Here is a 14,571-nt window from a genome sequence, read left to right as displayed (position 1 = left end):
TGGCCGATTGTGCTCCAATGTTTGGGAACATTGAGGGATCAGCCTACCAACGAAGCTGAAGGTCTACCGAGCAGTGGTGCTTTCAACTCTGCTGTACGCCTGTGAGACGTGGACTGTCTATCGGAGTCATGCACGAAGGCTCAATCACTTCCACATTTCCTGTCTGTGAAAGCTTCTAAAAATCAGATGGCAGAACAAAGTGCCCGATACTGATGTCCTTACTAGAGCCAGTCTGCCGTCAGTTCACACATTGCTGATGAGAGCCCAGACCAGGTGGGCTGGACATGTCGTGAGAATGTCAGACGAACGCATTCCTAAACAGCTCTTCTACGGAGAACTCACTCAGGAAAAGCGCTCCCATGGAGGACAAAAGAAGCAGTTCAAGGACACGCTGAAGACCTCTTTGAAGTCTTTCGAGATCAACACCGCCACATGGGAAACCTTCGCACTGAACCGTCCAGCATGGCACAGCCTCATTCTCACAGGCAGTAATACCTCTGAGGCGAGGCGTATTGCTGAGGCTGAAAAAAAGCGTGACCTGCGCAAGTCCAGAGCTGCTCGTACATTATCGACAGTGCCATTACATGTCTACCCGATGTGTGACAGGACGTTCCATGCCCGAATCGGACTGATCAGTCATCTTCGGACGCACAGAGCCCGGTCATCGAAAGAATGAGTTGTTGAGGTCTTCATCGATAAGGATGGACGAACATCAAGATACTTTGACCAGCCCTCCCACCTTCTTGAGGATTTCAGGGGCAGTCCCAGTGGGAATCCCAAGCAGAGTGGATCCATTGGAGCCATGCACCCAGACCGTAGTGGGAGGAAAGCAATGACAGAATCTAAGTAGGAGCTGGTGAGATTGGTGACAACACAAACGGGGATCTGAAAGAGGAGATGAGAGAGACAACGGGGAAGAAGTGGAAATCAGAGACAACACAGTAGGGGGGAAAATACAGAAGCGATAAGAGAAAACAGAGAAAAGTGTAAAAACGAACAGAAAGGGAAGAAAAGACACATAAAGTCAGGTTGTTCAGGGTGGTAGCCATGTTAGTCTGTATCAGCAAAAACAATGAGGAGTCCTTGTGGCACCTGAGAGACTAGCCTCTAAGGTGCCATGAGTACTCTTCATTGTGTTTTTTTAAATAAAGACTGATAAACCATTTGTCTAGAAACTAGTCAGAGGAGCTGTTAGTGAAAAGAGATGGCGCATCCATCCTTGACTGAGGAATTAGACTATGCCAAGAGCAATGGGGAAAATTCAAATCCATGACACTTTATGATATCCTCACATTAAGTTGAATGCAGACTGGATAGAGGAAAATTATATATGCAACTTCTGTATTAGGCCATGGAAACTTTACAAAAGTCAGCTTACAAAGTGAAGCCATAGCAAGCTGGAAACTCTAACTATTAGCCAGAAACTGGTGTAGACTCTTGGTGTACACCTCAAAGTGCTTTGTGATTAGGGTTGCAATTTTGGTTGGACGAATTCCTAGAGATTTCATCACATGACATAATCTTTAATTCCTGGCAACTCCAGGCCAATCCCGGAGGGTTGGCAACCCTATTTATGACACACGAGGCCAAAGGCCCAGCGCCTTCTGCACCCAGAATCATGAACTAATAGCTTAGGCTTTGTCTACACTTGAAAGTTATATCAGCATAGTTACGTCAGTCAGGGGTATGAAAAAACCACAGCTCTGACCAATGTAGCTATGCCGAAATAACATCCAGTGTAGATGTAGCTATGTGGACAGAACAATGCTTCCGTTGAGGTAGCTATCATCGTTCAGGGAGGTGGTGTTCCTACAATGACAGAAAAAAAACGTTCAGTCACTGTAGGCTGTGTTTACTCTAGAGGGTTATGCTGGTATAGTCTCCGCAGCGTACACATACCCTCAGTAATGCATACCCTGGAGTGGCTCATTTCTGTTGGGAATATGGCTTAGTAAATTTAGGTTTAGTCTTTAAAAAACGACAAATCAATTTTATGGAGGTTTATGTAACATATCCTTCCAGAAGGGAAATTATTTCCCAGTGAAAAAATTGGAGAAAATAGGGAAAAGTTATAAACATTTTTCCCCTAACAAGTTGAATATATGAATAGTTTAATTTTTTTCCTGACAATTTCTCTCTAAGATTCCCTGGGCTATGTAGTCCCCTTCTCCCCATCCCATCCTCTACAGAGAGGCAGATCTGTGAGGTTGTGGGAAGGGGCTGAAGAAGGAAAAGTGTCAGTTTTAATCAGTAGTATAGTCAAGGATAAACAGAGTTGCCCATTTCTCATTTGGGAAATATGGAGTTTAGTTTAGGTTAGCTTACCTACTTCTTTTTTTACTTCTACACCACTGTTTTAAACTGACCCATCCCACACAATGTGACAAATCGCCCTTTCAAAATCAATTCACTAAATGTTCATTAAGCAACAGTTGGCTTTAACAAGAGAAAATGGCTGAAAAAGCAGATTGGCATTTTGGGCAGTTTAGCAATGCCCTCTCCCAACATCTGACTGGTCCTAACTGTCCCCAGAGAGTATTTGGGTTACCTTTGTTCCCCTACTTATCCCTCCCCCTATTTAACAAACTTGGTGTAGGGATGATGAGGTCACAGCCATGCCATAGAGAGTGCTGATGAACAGCTATGACATCATCAGAAAGGCCCAGCTGGCCCTGCAGATTGTGGCTTTGGACAATCAGTGTCCCCAGACCAATACTCCACAGTATCATTCAGAACTATTTCTGCCAGATTATGTGGGACTTAACCTCTTTGTACCAATGATACAGAGCAATTACTTGACTATCGTGATATTTGCTGGAGTCACTACAAGATTCAAATAGGATGTGTTTTAGAATCATTCAACAGTTTGTTTTTGCACATGCAGAAAACACTTTCTTTTTATTTGGATACCAGCCCTTTTGTGATAAAAGCGCAACCCAAGACACAATGAAGTAAATTGTAATACGCTAAAATCTCTCTCTCTCTCTCTCTGTATATATCTATATCTATCTATCTATCTATCTATATATTAGGGCTGTCGATTAATCGCAGTTAACTCACGTGATTAACTCAAAAAAAATTAATCACAATTAATTGCAGTTTTAATAGCACTGATAAACAATAGAATACCAATTGAAATGTATTAAATATTTTGGATGTTTTTCTACATTTGCATATATATTGTATTCTATCTTGTAATTGAAATCAAAATGTGTATATTATTTTTGATTATAAATATTTGCACTGTAAAAGTGATAAACAAAAGAAATAGTATTTTTCAATTCACCTCATACAAGTACTATAGTGCAAGCTCTTTGTCGTGAAAGTGCAACTTACAAATGTAGATTGTTTTGTTTTTGAGTGCAGTTATGTAAAAAAAAAAATGTAAATCTTCAGAGCCTACAAGTCCACTCAGTCCTACTTCTTGTTCAGACAATTGCTGAGACAAACAAGTTTGTTTACATTTACAGGCGATAATGTTGCCCTCTTCTTATTTTCAATGTCACCAGAAAGTGAGAACAGGCATTTAGATGGCACTTTTGTAGCCAGCATTGCAAAGTATTTACGTGCCAGATATGCTAAACATTTGTATATCCCTTCATCATGTGTTGTAATTGAAATCAATATATTTGAAAATGTAGAAAATATCCAAAAATAAATGGCATTCTATTATTAACAGTACGATTAATCCTGCGATTAATTGTTTTAATCACAGGATTAATATTAGGGCTGTCAAGCTATTAAAAAAATTAATTGATTAATCTCTCGTTTAAAAAAAAAATCACGTGATTAATCACACTGTTAAACAATAATAGAATTCAATTTATTTAAATATTTTTGAAAAATACTATTTCTTTTATTTATAATTTTTACAGTGCAAATATTTGTAATAAAAAATAATATACACTTTGATTTCAATTACAACACAGAATACAATATATATGAAAATCTAGAAAAACATCCAAAATATTTAATACATTTCAATTGTTATTCTATTGTTTAACAGTGGGATTAAAACTGTGATTAATCATGATTAATTTTTTTGAGTTACTTGTGTGAGTTAACTGTGATTAATCAACAGCCCTAATATAAATATATACACAGGGCCAGCTCCAGGCACCAGCCTGGCAAGCAGGTGCTTGGGGCGGCCACTCTGGAGGGGGGCGGCACGTCCAGCTATTCGGCGGCAATTCGGCGGCCGGTCCCTCACTCCTGCTCAGAGCGAAGGACCTCCCACCGAATTGCCGCCGCAGATTGCGATCGCGGCTTTTTTTTTTTTTTTTTTAGCTGCTTAGGGCGGCCAAAACCCTGGAGCCGGCCCTGTATGTGTATGTGTATGTGTATATATATAAAAATCCACAAATATTGTCAAATTCACAAGGCCTGTTCCAACAGCATTGTCTGCATGATTGGCTTTAAAATTGTTTCCCCTCTCTCCCTCTGTCTGCATTTTGTCCTTATAGGGCCACACCCCTGTAATCAGATGCGTACAGATGGACCCCTGCACCCACAGACACCTAGGGCCTTGGGCTCCAATCTTGCAAACACTTATGTATGTCATTAACTTTACTACAACAAGTAGTACCATGAGTTTATGATAGTAAAGTTTTTGCAGGATTGAAGCATTACATAGTAAGCTCTTCAGAGCAGAGAACTTTTCCTCTTGTATCTGTGTAAAGTGCCTCCCACATTTTAGGTGCCAGCTAAGTAAATAAAAATATCTGAGGGCTAACCATTAATCTTTGACACTCATTTTCTTATACCAACATAAATCTAAAGAAAGAATGAGATAAGTGGATTGACATATTTGTTCAAAATTCCAAAATACATGGGATGAAATTCTGGCACTATTCAAGTCAATGGTAAAGCTCCCATTGACTTCAGTTGAACCAGGATTTCATGCACAGGCCTAGTCTACACTTGATTTTTCAGTATAAGTATACTGGTATAGCTATTCTGGCAAACCCTTCTAATTTAGACACAACTTATATTACACAACAAGAGTGCTGTTGTCTGAACTAAATAAAACTATACCTGCCAACTCACTTTTTTGCCAGTATAACTGAGTCCTCAATAATGCTTTTCCCAGGACAAAAATATTGGAAAGAAATCACATGCCTAACTGATATTACAATAGCAGCGAAAGTTTTGAGCTTAGACCTGGCCACAGTCCACATATGTTCTGTAGAGTTCTACTATTTAAAAAATTAGGTTGTGAAATGAAAAACATGCTATTTGGGAGGAGTTAAAAGTGGTACGTTTATATAAATTCAAAGTAGATATTGAAATTAGTTTTGGTTCTTACTTTGATGACTGTTCATCCTCAGTCTTCTTCTCAGCTGTTACACCAGGTGCCATTCTATACAGATAGACCTGAAGGAAGAAAACAGTGTATGGTACTTCAGTGACAAAATAAGGCCTTGATCCTCCAAAGATCTACACGTATGCTTAATTTTACACACTGCGTAGTCCCATTTTAAAATTAGTTTAATTAACTGTAACACAGATGTTGCATCTAGTCTATATAGGCATTAATCTTAACTCCAAAAAATTAAATAAAAACATTAATAATAAGTTCCACACATAATACAGCCCCTTCAAAAATTGTGAAATTTCAACAATGTGACCATCTGACCATTAGATTTTTTTTAAATATGCATTTACCCAAAATTAATATGGACAGTTTTACAGCTGATGCCAGTGGATTAAATATCCCTGCATCAGAACTTGAACTACACAAAGACATTTTTGTCATTCTTATGCAAAATAGAATTGACACATTCTGTATGACTAAGACAAATTATAAAATGTCGTAAAGGAAGTTCTGCATCATTGCTGAGCCCAAATCCTGTAAGTAAAAAATACATGGGAAGTGAACACTATTGAGTCAAATCTCTTCCTTAAAGAAACACTCAACCTAATGACTGCAATAGAAGGAAAGAGTCAGATTTTGCAACAAAATTACAAAATAAATTATTTCCGAGAAAGAAACAGAGAAGATCTGATGAAAAAAGCCTGAATATTTACATGTGGAAAAAGAGAAGTGTGTTGCCCCTTTTTGACTCCAGTGGCTAGTGAAAAGTTTGGGGGCCTGGGGATGTTCCAGCTGGAAGTAGAAATTGATGGAGTCCAGTATTTTTCTTCGATGCAGTCTGTTTACTAACAAGGAATGAGCAAAGTCCTGTGTCTCTGAATATGGAAGGAACCAAGAACAAAAGGAGCAATTTCTTAGGGCTGGTCCACACTGGGGCGGGGGATCGATCTAGGAAACGCAACTTCAGCTACGAGAATAGCATAGCTGAAGTCGACGTTTCCTAGATCGAACTAAGTTTACTTACTGCGGGTCCACGCGGCGCAGGCAAGCTCCCCCGTCGACAGCGCTTCCTCCTCTCGGCGAGCAGGAGTTCCGCAGTCGACGGGGGAACACTTCTGGGATCGATTTATCACATCCAGATGAGACGCGATAAATCGATCCCAGAAGATCGATCTCTACCCACCGAATCGGGTGGGTAGTGTGGACCTACACTATGGACCTTACAATGACACAGATGTACCGCTGCAGCTGTGCCGCTGTAAGGTCTCCTGAGTAACTGCTTTATGCTGGTGGGAGAGAGCTCTCCTGTCGACATAATCAAACCGCCCTCCAATGAGTGGTGTAGCTGTGTCGGCGGGAGAGCATCTCCTGCTGACATAACACTGCCCACACGGGTGCTTTTGTCAGTGAAACTTTCAGTTGGGGGGGTGTTCTTTTTGCACCCCTGACCGATAAAAGCTTTGCCAACAAAAGTACTAGTGTAGACAAAGCCTTAGTCTCCACCCCCACGCGTCATGAGCCAACACCAGACCCAAAAGTGCTCTCTCTAGCTTTTTTCCAGGGTCACACTGTGATTAGAGGCTCAGAGCTCCTACTTGGCTTTCTTGCCTCTCCCTCTGTCTCAGTTTGTATGTGATCTCTACCCACACACACACACACACACACACACACACACACGCCCCTCTGTCCTCAGTTTGTGTGTGATCTCTCTCTACACACCCACACACACAACCTACCCATAATAATATTCAGACAAAAGTTCCTGTGCAGGTTCACATAGGGCAGGTTGTTTTAGGTGGGGGCTTATGCTCACAGTTATGTTAACTGGGGTTTTAACTCAACTTATAACAGGTTTTACCCCGCTCATAACAAGTTACTGAGTATTGGAAATGTGCTGATGCTTAGAGGAAGGGTTTTTCCTTTATTTAGGGTAATCAGCTTTATCAAAAAAAACTATATTAAATGTATAGAGACATTGCAGTAAACTATAAAAGTACTGGGTCAAATTTCATCACCAGTTACACTGGTCCAACTCCATGGACTTGCCTCTGTGGTTATAGTCAGGCATCATTACAAGTACTTAATAGAGGAAGAACATAATTGTTAAATGGGTTAATGTTTGCATAAAATCATGCTACAATTCTTAGGCAATTATTGATCCAAGTATGTGAGAGAACTGGAATTATATTATTTCCAATAATAAGAATGTATAATTGTATAACTAATATACAGGCTGCATTTGATCCCAGATGGAGAAGGAGTCTTTCACATCCTGTTTAGTGCCTAAACTGATGAATGATTAAATGATTTTTGAAGTAAATTTTCAACTATTTAAATTATTTTCAGGACTTTTAATTTTGGAGCTTTAATCCTCTTTACTAAGGAATCAATATTCACTTCAATACGCTAGTGTGTTATAGATCGCTAGATACATAGATTAATAAAATCTACTAAAATAGAAAACATTACTTAAAAGAAAAATTTCCATTTATGATAGCCATGGAAACTATTTTAACAATCTTCCTTTTCTATGATACCAGTGACATTAGATAGGTGTTAAGAAATTATTGTTTTCTGAAGAAGGTACACAGTATATAGTACAAAACAGGTGCAAATTTCAAACCTAGAAGTAGACTCCCTATTTTAATCAGTGTTCAGATCTGATGATTACTATTTTACAACTATGCAAAGCCCATAATTTTTACTGTGGCTTTCTTTGATTAATGTCTTACTAGTATTTTTTTAAAGTAGGAGCTAATACTCAGGTTCTGATCCATCTCCTATTAAACTCATTGGAATGACTCCTGCTGACATTAACAGGAGTTGGTTAGGCCCTCAATTTGCAGTATGAGCATATTTTTCCTCATCCTTAAGTGATTGCTTCCATTATATAGCACTTCTGCAGCAGGCTTTCCCTTCATATTGTATGCATACTTATATATCACTCATATAATGATAGTTCAGTATAGGTTTCTTCACGTGTATAAGGAGGAACCTGTAGCTGATCTGTTAGTCTAATTGTGAAACATGGGTATACTTTGCTCCAAAGAAAAACTACCTCCCGAGCCAAACATCTGACCCCATAAAGCTCTCTACCAGTACCAGCAAAAATTCTGGCATTTCATAAAAGAACAGTACAATGCTGTTGGTTTTAAGATTCATTTCCTCATCAGCAAGGGGAGGAACATAAGAACGGCCATACTGGGTCAGACCAAAGGTCCATCTAGCCCAGTATACTGTCTACCGACAGTGACCAATGCCAGGTGCCCCAGAGGGAGTGAACCTAACAGGTAATGATCAAGTGATCTCTCTTCTGCCATCCATCTCCACCCTCTGACAAACAGAGTCTAGGGACACCATTCCTTACCCATCGTGGCTAATAGCCATTAATGGACTTAACCTCCATGAATTTATCCAGTTCTCTTTTAAATGCTGTTATAGTCAAGAAAGACAAATAAATGAAATCCCAGTTCCCACAAAGGGCTTCCAGTACTGGAATTTTAACTAGAAATGCCGTATATTGGGCACAATAGCAATCGACACACTACGCATCTCTCTGCACAGTCAAAGGAGGGCATTGCTTGGCTTCAGTTGCATCAGCTGTAACCTACCTTGCTTGGAAGGAGAAGCTGAACTCCAGCGGCTGCCCAATTCCAGTCGCTCTCAATAGTATTTGAATGGCACAAGCTGTTGCACTGGTTTTCAAGCTGGAAAAGAAACAGGGGAGTCAGGTCTCTGGCAGAGGAGGGAAGAGATGGGTGCTGCTGCTGCTGCTGCTGGACCAAGCTCCGGGACTAGGGAGCGGCAGGAAGTGTGCTAGCAGCATGCCCTTAGCAACGGCACGGATACTTTACACTCCTCCCTCGCTCCGGTTCCAGGAAACCTAGCGCCGTAAGCACCTTGCTCTATGTCCTCAGTGCCCCTTCCTGGCATCGCCCAGCCCCGCCGCCGCTCGGGCTCCTCCTGTCCTTCTGGCCCCGGGAAGGGCACGTAGCCCCGCCCCAGCGCTGCTGCAGCGGCTCTGCCTGGCCCCCTCTCGCAGCCTGCGCCGTGTGGAGAAGGGCAGGAGAAGGGTCGCTCACCTGCGGCAGGTGAGGGATGCGGTTGCTGCTGCTGCGGTGCCTCTCGGGTCGGTACCGGCTGGGGGCTCTGGTCTCCCTGCGTCCCCGTCCCCGCTGCCTTCTCCGCCTGGTGCTGCTGCTGCTGGGCTGGCTGTTGCCACCGCCACCTGCTGCTGCCGTGCGACAATGCACGGAGGCGCGGCGGTGTCTGGGGAGAGGCGGGGCCCTTCCTGGCCCTGCGGGTCGGGATGAGTTGTCTGTTTCTCCAGCCCAGGCTGAGCAATGCTGGAAAAGCCGGGCCGGAGACTGTGACTGTGACGGGGGGGGAGGGTTTCAGCCTGTGGTTTCCCAGGATGTGCCTGTGACGTGTGTGTATGCAACAAAGGGTGTGTGTGAGTGTGTGTGTACAGCAGGATAGCTGTGTGTTTCATTCTGTGTGCATGCTGTAACTGTCTGTAACAAGATGTTTGTGCAAGTAACTGTGGGTAACGGCAATGTATGTGTGTGTGTCTGTATGGACTAGGGAGTGTTAATTACGTGTGTGATAAGATGGGTATATAGTCAATTTATTGTGTATCAGGAAGTATGTGTGTTTACAAGTGTGTATAATTGTGTGTTTAAAACTGTACATACCCCAATACACACACAATCACACAAGTGTAACAAATTGTGTGTATTTGGCCTTGTGTATATTAGGACATGTTTAACTGTGAGGGGAATTGGATGTATATGACTGTGTGCGCACAATGGGATGTGTGTTTACTTTTGTTTCAGACCAGGTGGGGGAGGTAATATATTTTATTGGACCAACTTCTGTTATTCTGTTGTTGATCCATTAAAAGATATTACAGCCCCTAGCGTATCTCTCTAATATGCTGGGACAGACATGTCTAAAACATAAAATGATGCAGTGTTGTTGAACAGGATGTGTAGATGTGTGTGTACCATTCAAATGTGCACAGTATGTGTATACAGTAGCACAAATTCAGGTCCCTTTGAAGTCAATGGGGGATTTGCCATGTAACCAATATTTTTCAATGGGATCAGGCTCTGAGCCAGCATGTATGTGTATGGAGTGAGTGTAAGCATACATGTCAATTTCTTTCTAGAGTTTGCATATAATGTATAAACTAGATTTGATGGCATATGTACCACCATGTGTCTAAACAATTTGACCTTGATCCACAAAGGGACTTAGTCATTGCAACACTGAACATAATGGCACCTTTTAGACACCTAAAAAATCACAAAAACAACACTGCAATACACAGAACCTGAGTTAGTTGCTCAGGTTCCCTATGCAATGAATGGGGAGAGATAGGAAAGCAATCCACAAAAGCTAGCATGCTTAGAGGGAAGCTGCTTAATCTAGCCAATCCCTCCCTGCTTTGGCAAAAAAGCGGAAATGTTATTAATAGGAAACAAAGGAGGTGAACCAAGATAATTTAAAACATTAGCAATCTTAATCCATATTGACCCAAGTATGGTAGGAGAATGAGTTGTTTAAAAGACACATATATCAGATTTGGAAATAATTGGAGGGGGCAGAAATCAGTTTTTCCCTTTAAAATGGTGAATTGTTTAATTTCCAAGCAATGTTGTGTTGCATATCACCACAGAATCAGATTTTCAACTCTCGGGAATATGTTTAGATAAGCATTGAGGCACTCCCCATGGTGATGAGCACCATCAAAATATCTATAAATAGGTTGCATCTATAAACTGGATGTCAGATTTGATATTTGGGAAAATGGAACAATGAGGAGTGCAGTTGAGCCTCTCTACAAATAAGATTTTTGTAGGATTGATTTTATTTAATTGAATGGTTCTTGCTCACTTACCATTGGCATTGCTCCAGAATCATTTCCTTTAATACTTGTGTTCTTGCAGACAGGAAGATCAGGATTTCCCTAAACATACTTCTCTTATTAATTGATTGGCACAGCAGGAAAGTGGGTGAGAAGAAAAAAATTCCGATCGCTCCTGCTGTCTCCACATTTTGCTTCCTTCCTAGACTTTGTCTTATTAAGAACTGAGTCAGTCACAGACATGCCTAAGTTCTAGGGTGACCAGATGTCCCGATTTTATAGGGACAGTTTCGATTTTGGGGGCTTTTTCTTATATAGGCACCCAATACCCCTCACACCATGTCCCGATTTTTAACACTTGCCCTCTGGTCACCCTGCTAAGATCACTGCAGGGTATGTCTACACTGCACCTGAGAGCGAGCCTCTCCCCCGCCCCCATGTAGACTGACTTGCACTAGTGGGGCTTGGCTTGAGCTAGCCCATTCAAAATAGCAGTATGAACCTTGGGGCTTGGGCTCTCAAGCCTACAGGGAACAAGCTGCAACTGGAGTCACAACATCCACTCAGATATTCAGGGGTGGCACCAGCCTCTTCCCGGGGGGGGGGGGGGGGGGCTGAGATGGGCCAGACAGAAAATTCAGGGGGGGCTGTGCTCCCCCCACCATGAGACTTCACCCCCTCCATGGCCCCACCCCCTTCATGGCCCTTCCCCCTGCCCAGGTCAGAGGCTGAAAGCTGGAGTGAGGCAGTGCAGGGTGCTGGCTGCTCACAGCTGGTAAGACCTGCCTGGGTAGGGGGACCCAGGTTCAGGGCCAGCAGAGCCCTTGGGAATCAGCGACCATGGGGAGAGGGCCCAGTAGCCTGGGCCAGAGTGGGTCAGTCCACGCCACTGTGGGGAGTCCTGGACCCTGGGCGATGCACCCTGGCAGGCGGGGACACAGACTGAGGGCTGCTCTCAGGGACCCCAGCCTCCCGCCCGGGCGTACTTCTCCGTTGCTGCTGGAGGTGTGCGCCCAGCCAGCAGCTGCCACTCTCTCTGCTCTGCCTTCAGAGTTGGGCAGCTGCAGAACAGCAGCTGCTACGGGGTGGCTATGGAGGGGCTAATGAAAATTTTGGGGTGACTATAGCTCTCAGTAGCCTCCCTCAGTGCTGCCCTGCTGATATTTTTAGCGTGCTGACTTGAGCACTGCTAGCACAAGTCTATCTACTTGGGCTGGGAGGCGTGCTCCAAGTTGCGGTGTAGACATAGGCTAAAGGAAATTGACCACCACTATTGGGCTTCTTCGTAAATATCACAACTCAGGACTAAGGAATCCCACAGCCTCCCTCAGGGAAGACATACTGAAGATGTGGGAGCTTCTTAGCTTCCTTAAATGCCCCCTCGGAGTTGTAGATAAGAAGCAAGCTACTGCCAAGCAGTCTCTTACTGAAGTTAATTCCTTTGGTAAACCCCATATGACCCATGTGAATAGAGCATCCAGTGTCCAGAACTAACAGAACTGTATATTGGTGGGCAGTTTCACCAGCCAGAGAAGGGATGCAAATACCATGCCCAAGTCTTTTTAAAGCCTTTGCCCCAGGGCATGATTTATTGTTTGAAACAAAGGGCTTAAACAGCACCATAATAAAACAACATAATTAAGGGATTGTCTTCACTGCAAAGTTAACTTGAGTGTTGCCCCTAATTTGAGTCCCATCCACACACACAGACAAACTCTGAACTGGAGGATGTTTAATCTAAAGCTCAAGTTATCACAGCTCATCAGTGGCTAACATGACCACTCTGCAATGTGGACACAAGCTAACTTCACTCTAGTGCCTCTAGGCCTCCAATCCCTTCCCACAATTCCTACCATCTGCCCAGAAAGGACAGACATTCTCCCACAATTCCCTGGGAAAGAATTCATAAAGTGGCTCCGCTTACTGCAGTGCAAAGAACCATGGGACAACCCCCCAGAAACACTAGCAGCACACACAAGGGGGTGCAGCACCAGTGTGAACACAACAGCTTGTGTATTATTTTGCAATGTAGCTATTCTCACTTGAGCCAGGCAACTGGAGCATAGGTACTTCAGTTAACTGCAACAAAGAGAAACTCTGACAAATGCTGACTATACGCCCCAGAGGCACAGTCTCCCTCCACCTGCCCAAAAAAAAAAAAAAAAAAAAAAAAGAGAAAACACACCCTTCTGCTTAGCTTTCTTTTTCTTATATACCCCACCCAGTTACATGATAGGCTGGGATCTTGTAAACCTTTGAAGGCTGCTGCTTCACTTTGTCACCAGGACATTCAGATAGGAATTCTCAGGCACATAAAGAGGTCAAATAGCTCTCCAGGCTACTTTCTACTGGAAACTAATGAAAGGTTAGAAAAATATGCACTTAGTAGAACCAAATGGAGGAATATATTCAATTTACAATTCTTTCTTTACCTAAAGATGTGAGCTTAAAAAGTTAATTAGAAAGTATTCTTTAACATTATAATTTGAAAGATCTAGCTAAAAAGATATCCTTAAAGCTCATTTATTCTTCAACTACAATACTGCCTGCTATTCTGTTCTGTATTTAGTATTCTGTATAATATCAGGTTGTGACTCAATGTAAGCCCTTTGGGGCTGGGAACCAGTTACTTGATTGCCACAGCTCACCAACTGAACAAGTCTGTGTACACCAGTAGTGCAATAAGAATATGTATTTTGGTAGAAATTAAACAGTTAACTGTAATATGCATATTATACTTACAATCTAGGTATTAAAAGGGTGTTACATTCTTAAAATAAATACTAATTATACAACAGTATTTTGCAGAAAAAAATAGCTGCTGCATTACCTGGAGAAGGAACAGGGGCTTTTCTTTGAGGTGTTGGAAGAAAATGTAGGGTACTGAAAACAAATATATTTTATTCAGTCATCCAGTGTAAAATAGTGAGGATGTGGATTCAGGAGATTTCCCTGTGTTCCTACAGACTTTCTGTGTGACCTAAGCACTTAGACCCATATCTAAGACCCAAATTGCAAAGGAGTATAAGCTAAAAAAAATCAAATCAATAATGTGATTGCTATTGAGAAAATACACAATATATTTAAAGTAAAAGCAATGTAAGAATCATCGGGATACCAAAGACAGAAGTGAAAAATTGTAAAAGACACAAAAATAAACAAGAAAAAAGTTCCCAAGTATTTAAAGAACAAGAGGTCAGTGAGAGAGACTTCAGGCCCCTTGTGACACTATTGGGAAAACATGACAGATGTTGCTGAGAAGCTAAATGTTTTCTTTACCTCAATAAGGAAAATGATAAAAATGTGCTAGGAGTGGAGATATATATATTTCCCAGGGGCAGGAAGTTTGGGGCCCAATCCTGCACTCTTCACTGAGGAAAAACTCTCA

General features: G+C 42.2%; 1 protein-coding gene across 1 annotated transcript in view; it reads right to left on the bottom strand.

Moving 5' to 3' along the window:
* Nucleotides 1-1,748: 1,748 nt before the first annotated feature.
* Nucleotides 1,749-14,571, bottom strand: part of LOC112117083 (uncharacterized protein C7orf57) — a 33,312-nt gene continuing 20,489 nt past the window's right edge. The window contains exons 9-12 of the mRNA XM_026654032.1: nucleotides 14,014-14,066; nucleotides 8,926-9,021; nucleotides 5,306-5,373; nucleotides 1,749-1,809 (exon numbers count right to left, since the gene is read on the bottom strand). Of these exons, the coding sequence (XP_026509817.1) occupies nucleotides 1,749-1,809; nucleotides 5,306-5,373; nucleotides 8,926-9,021; nucleotides 14,014-14,066 (278 nt within the window). The remainder of the gene's footprint in view (nucleotides 1,810-5,305; nucleotides 5,374-8,925; nucleotides 9,022-14,013; nucleotides 14,067-14,571) is intronic.

The sequence above is a fragment of the Terrapene carolina genome, unplaced genomic scaffold (assembly GCF_002925995.2).
Source record: "Terrapene carolina triunguis isolate 2854851 unplaced genomic scaffold, T_m_triunguis-2.0 Scaffold179, whole genome shotgun sequence".
Lineage (NCBI taxonomy): Eukaryota > Metazoa > Chordata > Testudines > Emydidae > Terrapene > Terrapene triunguis.
This window is presented reverse-complemented; position numbering and strand designations above follow the sequence as displayed.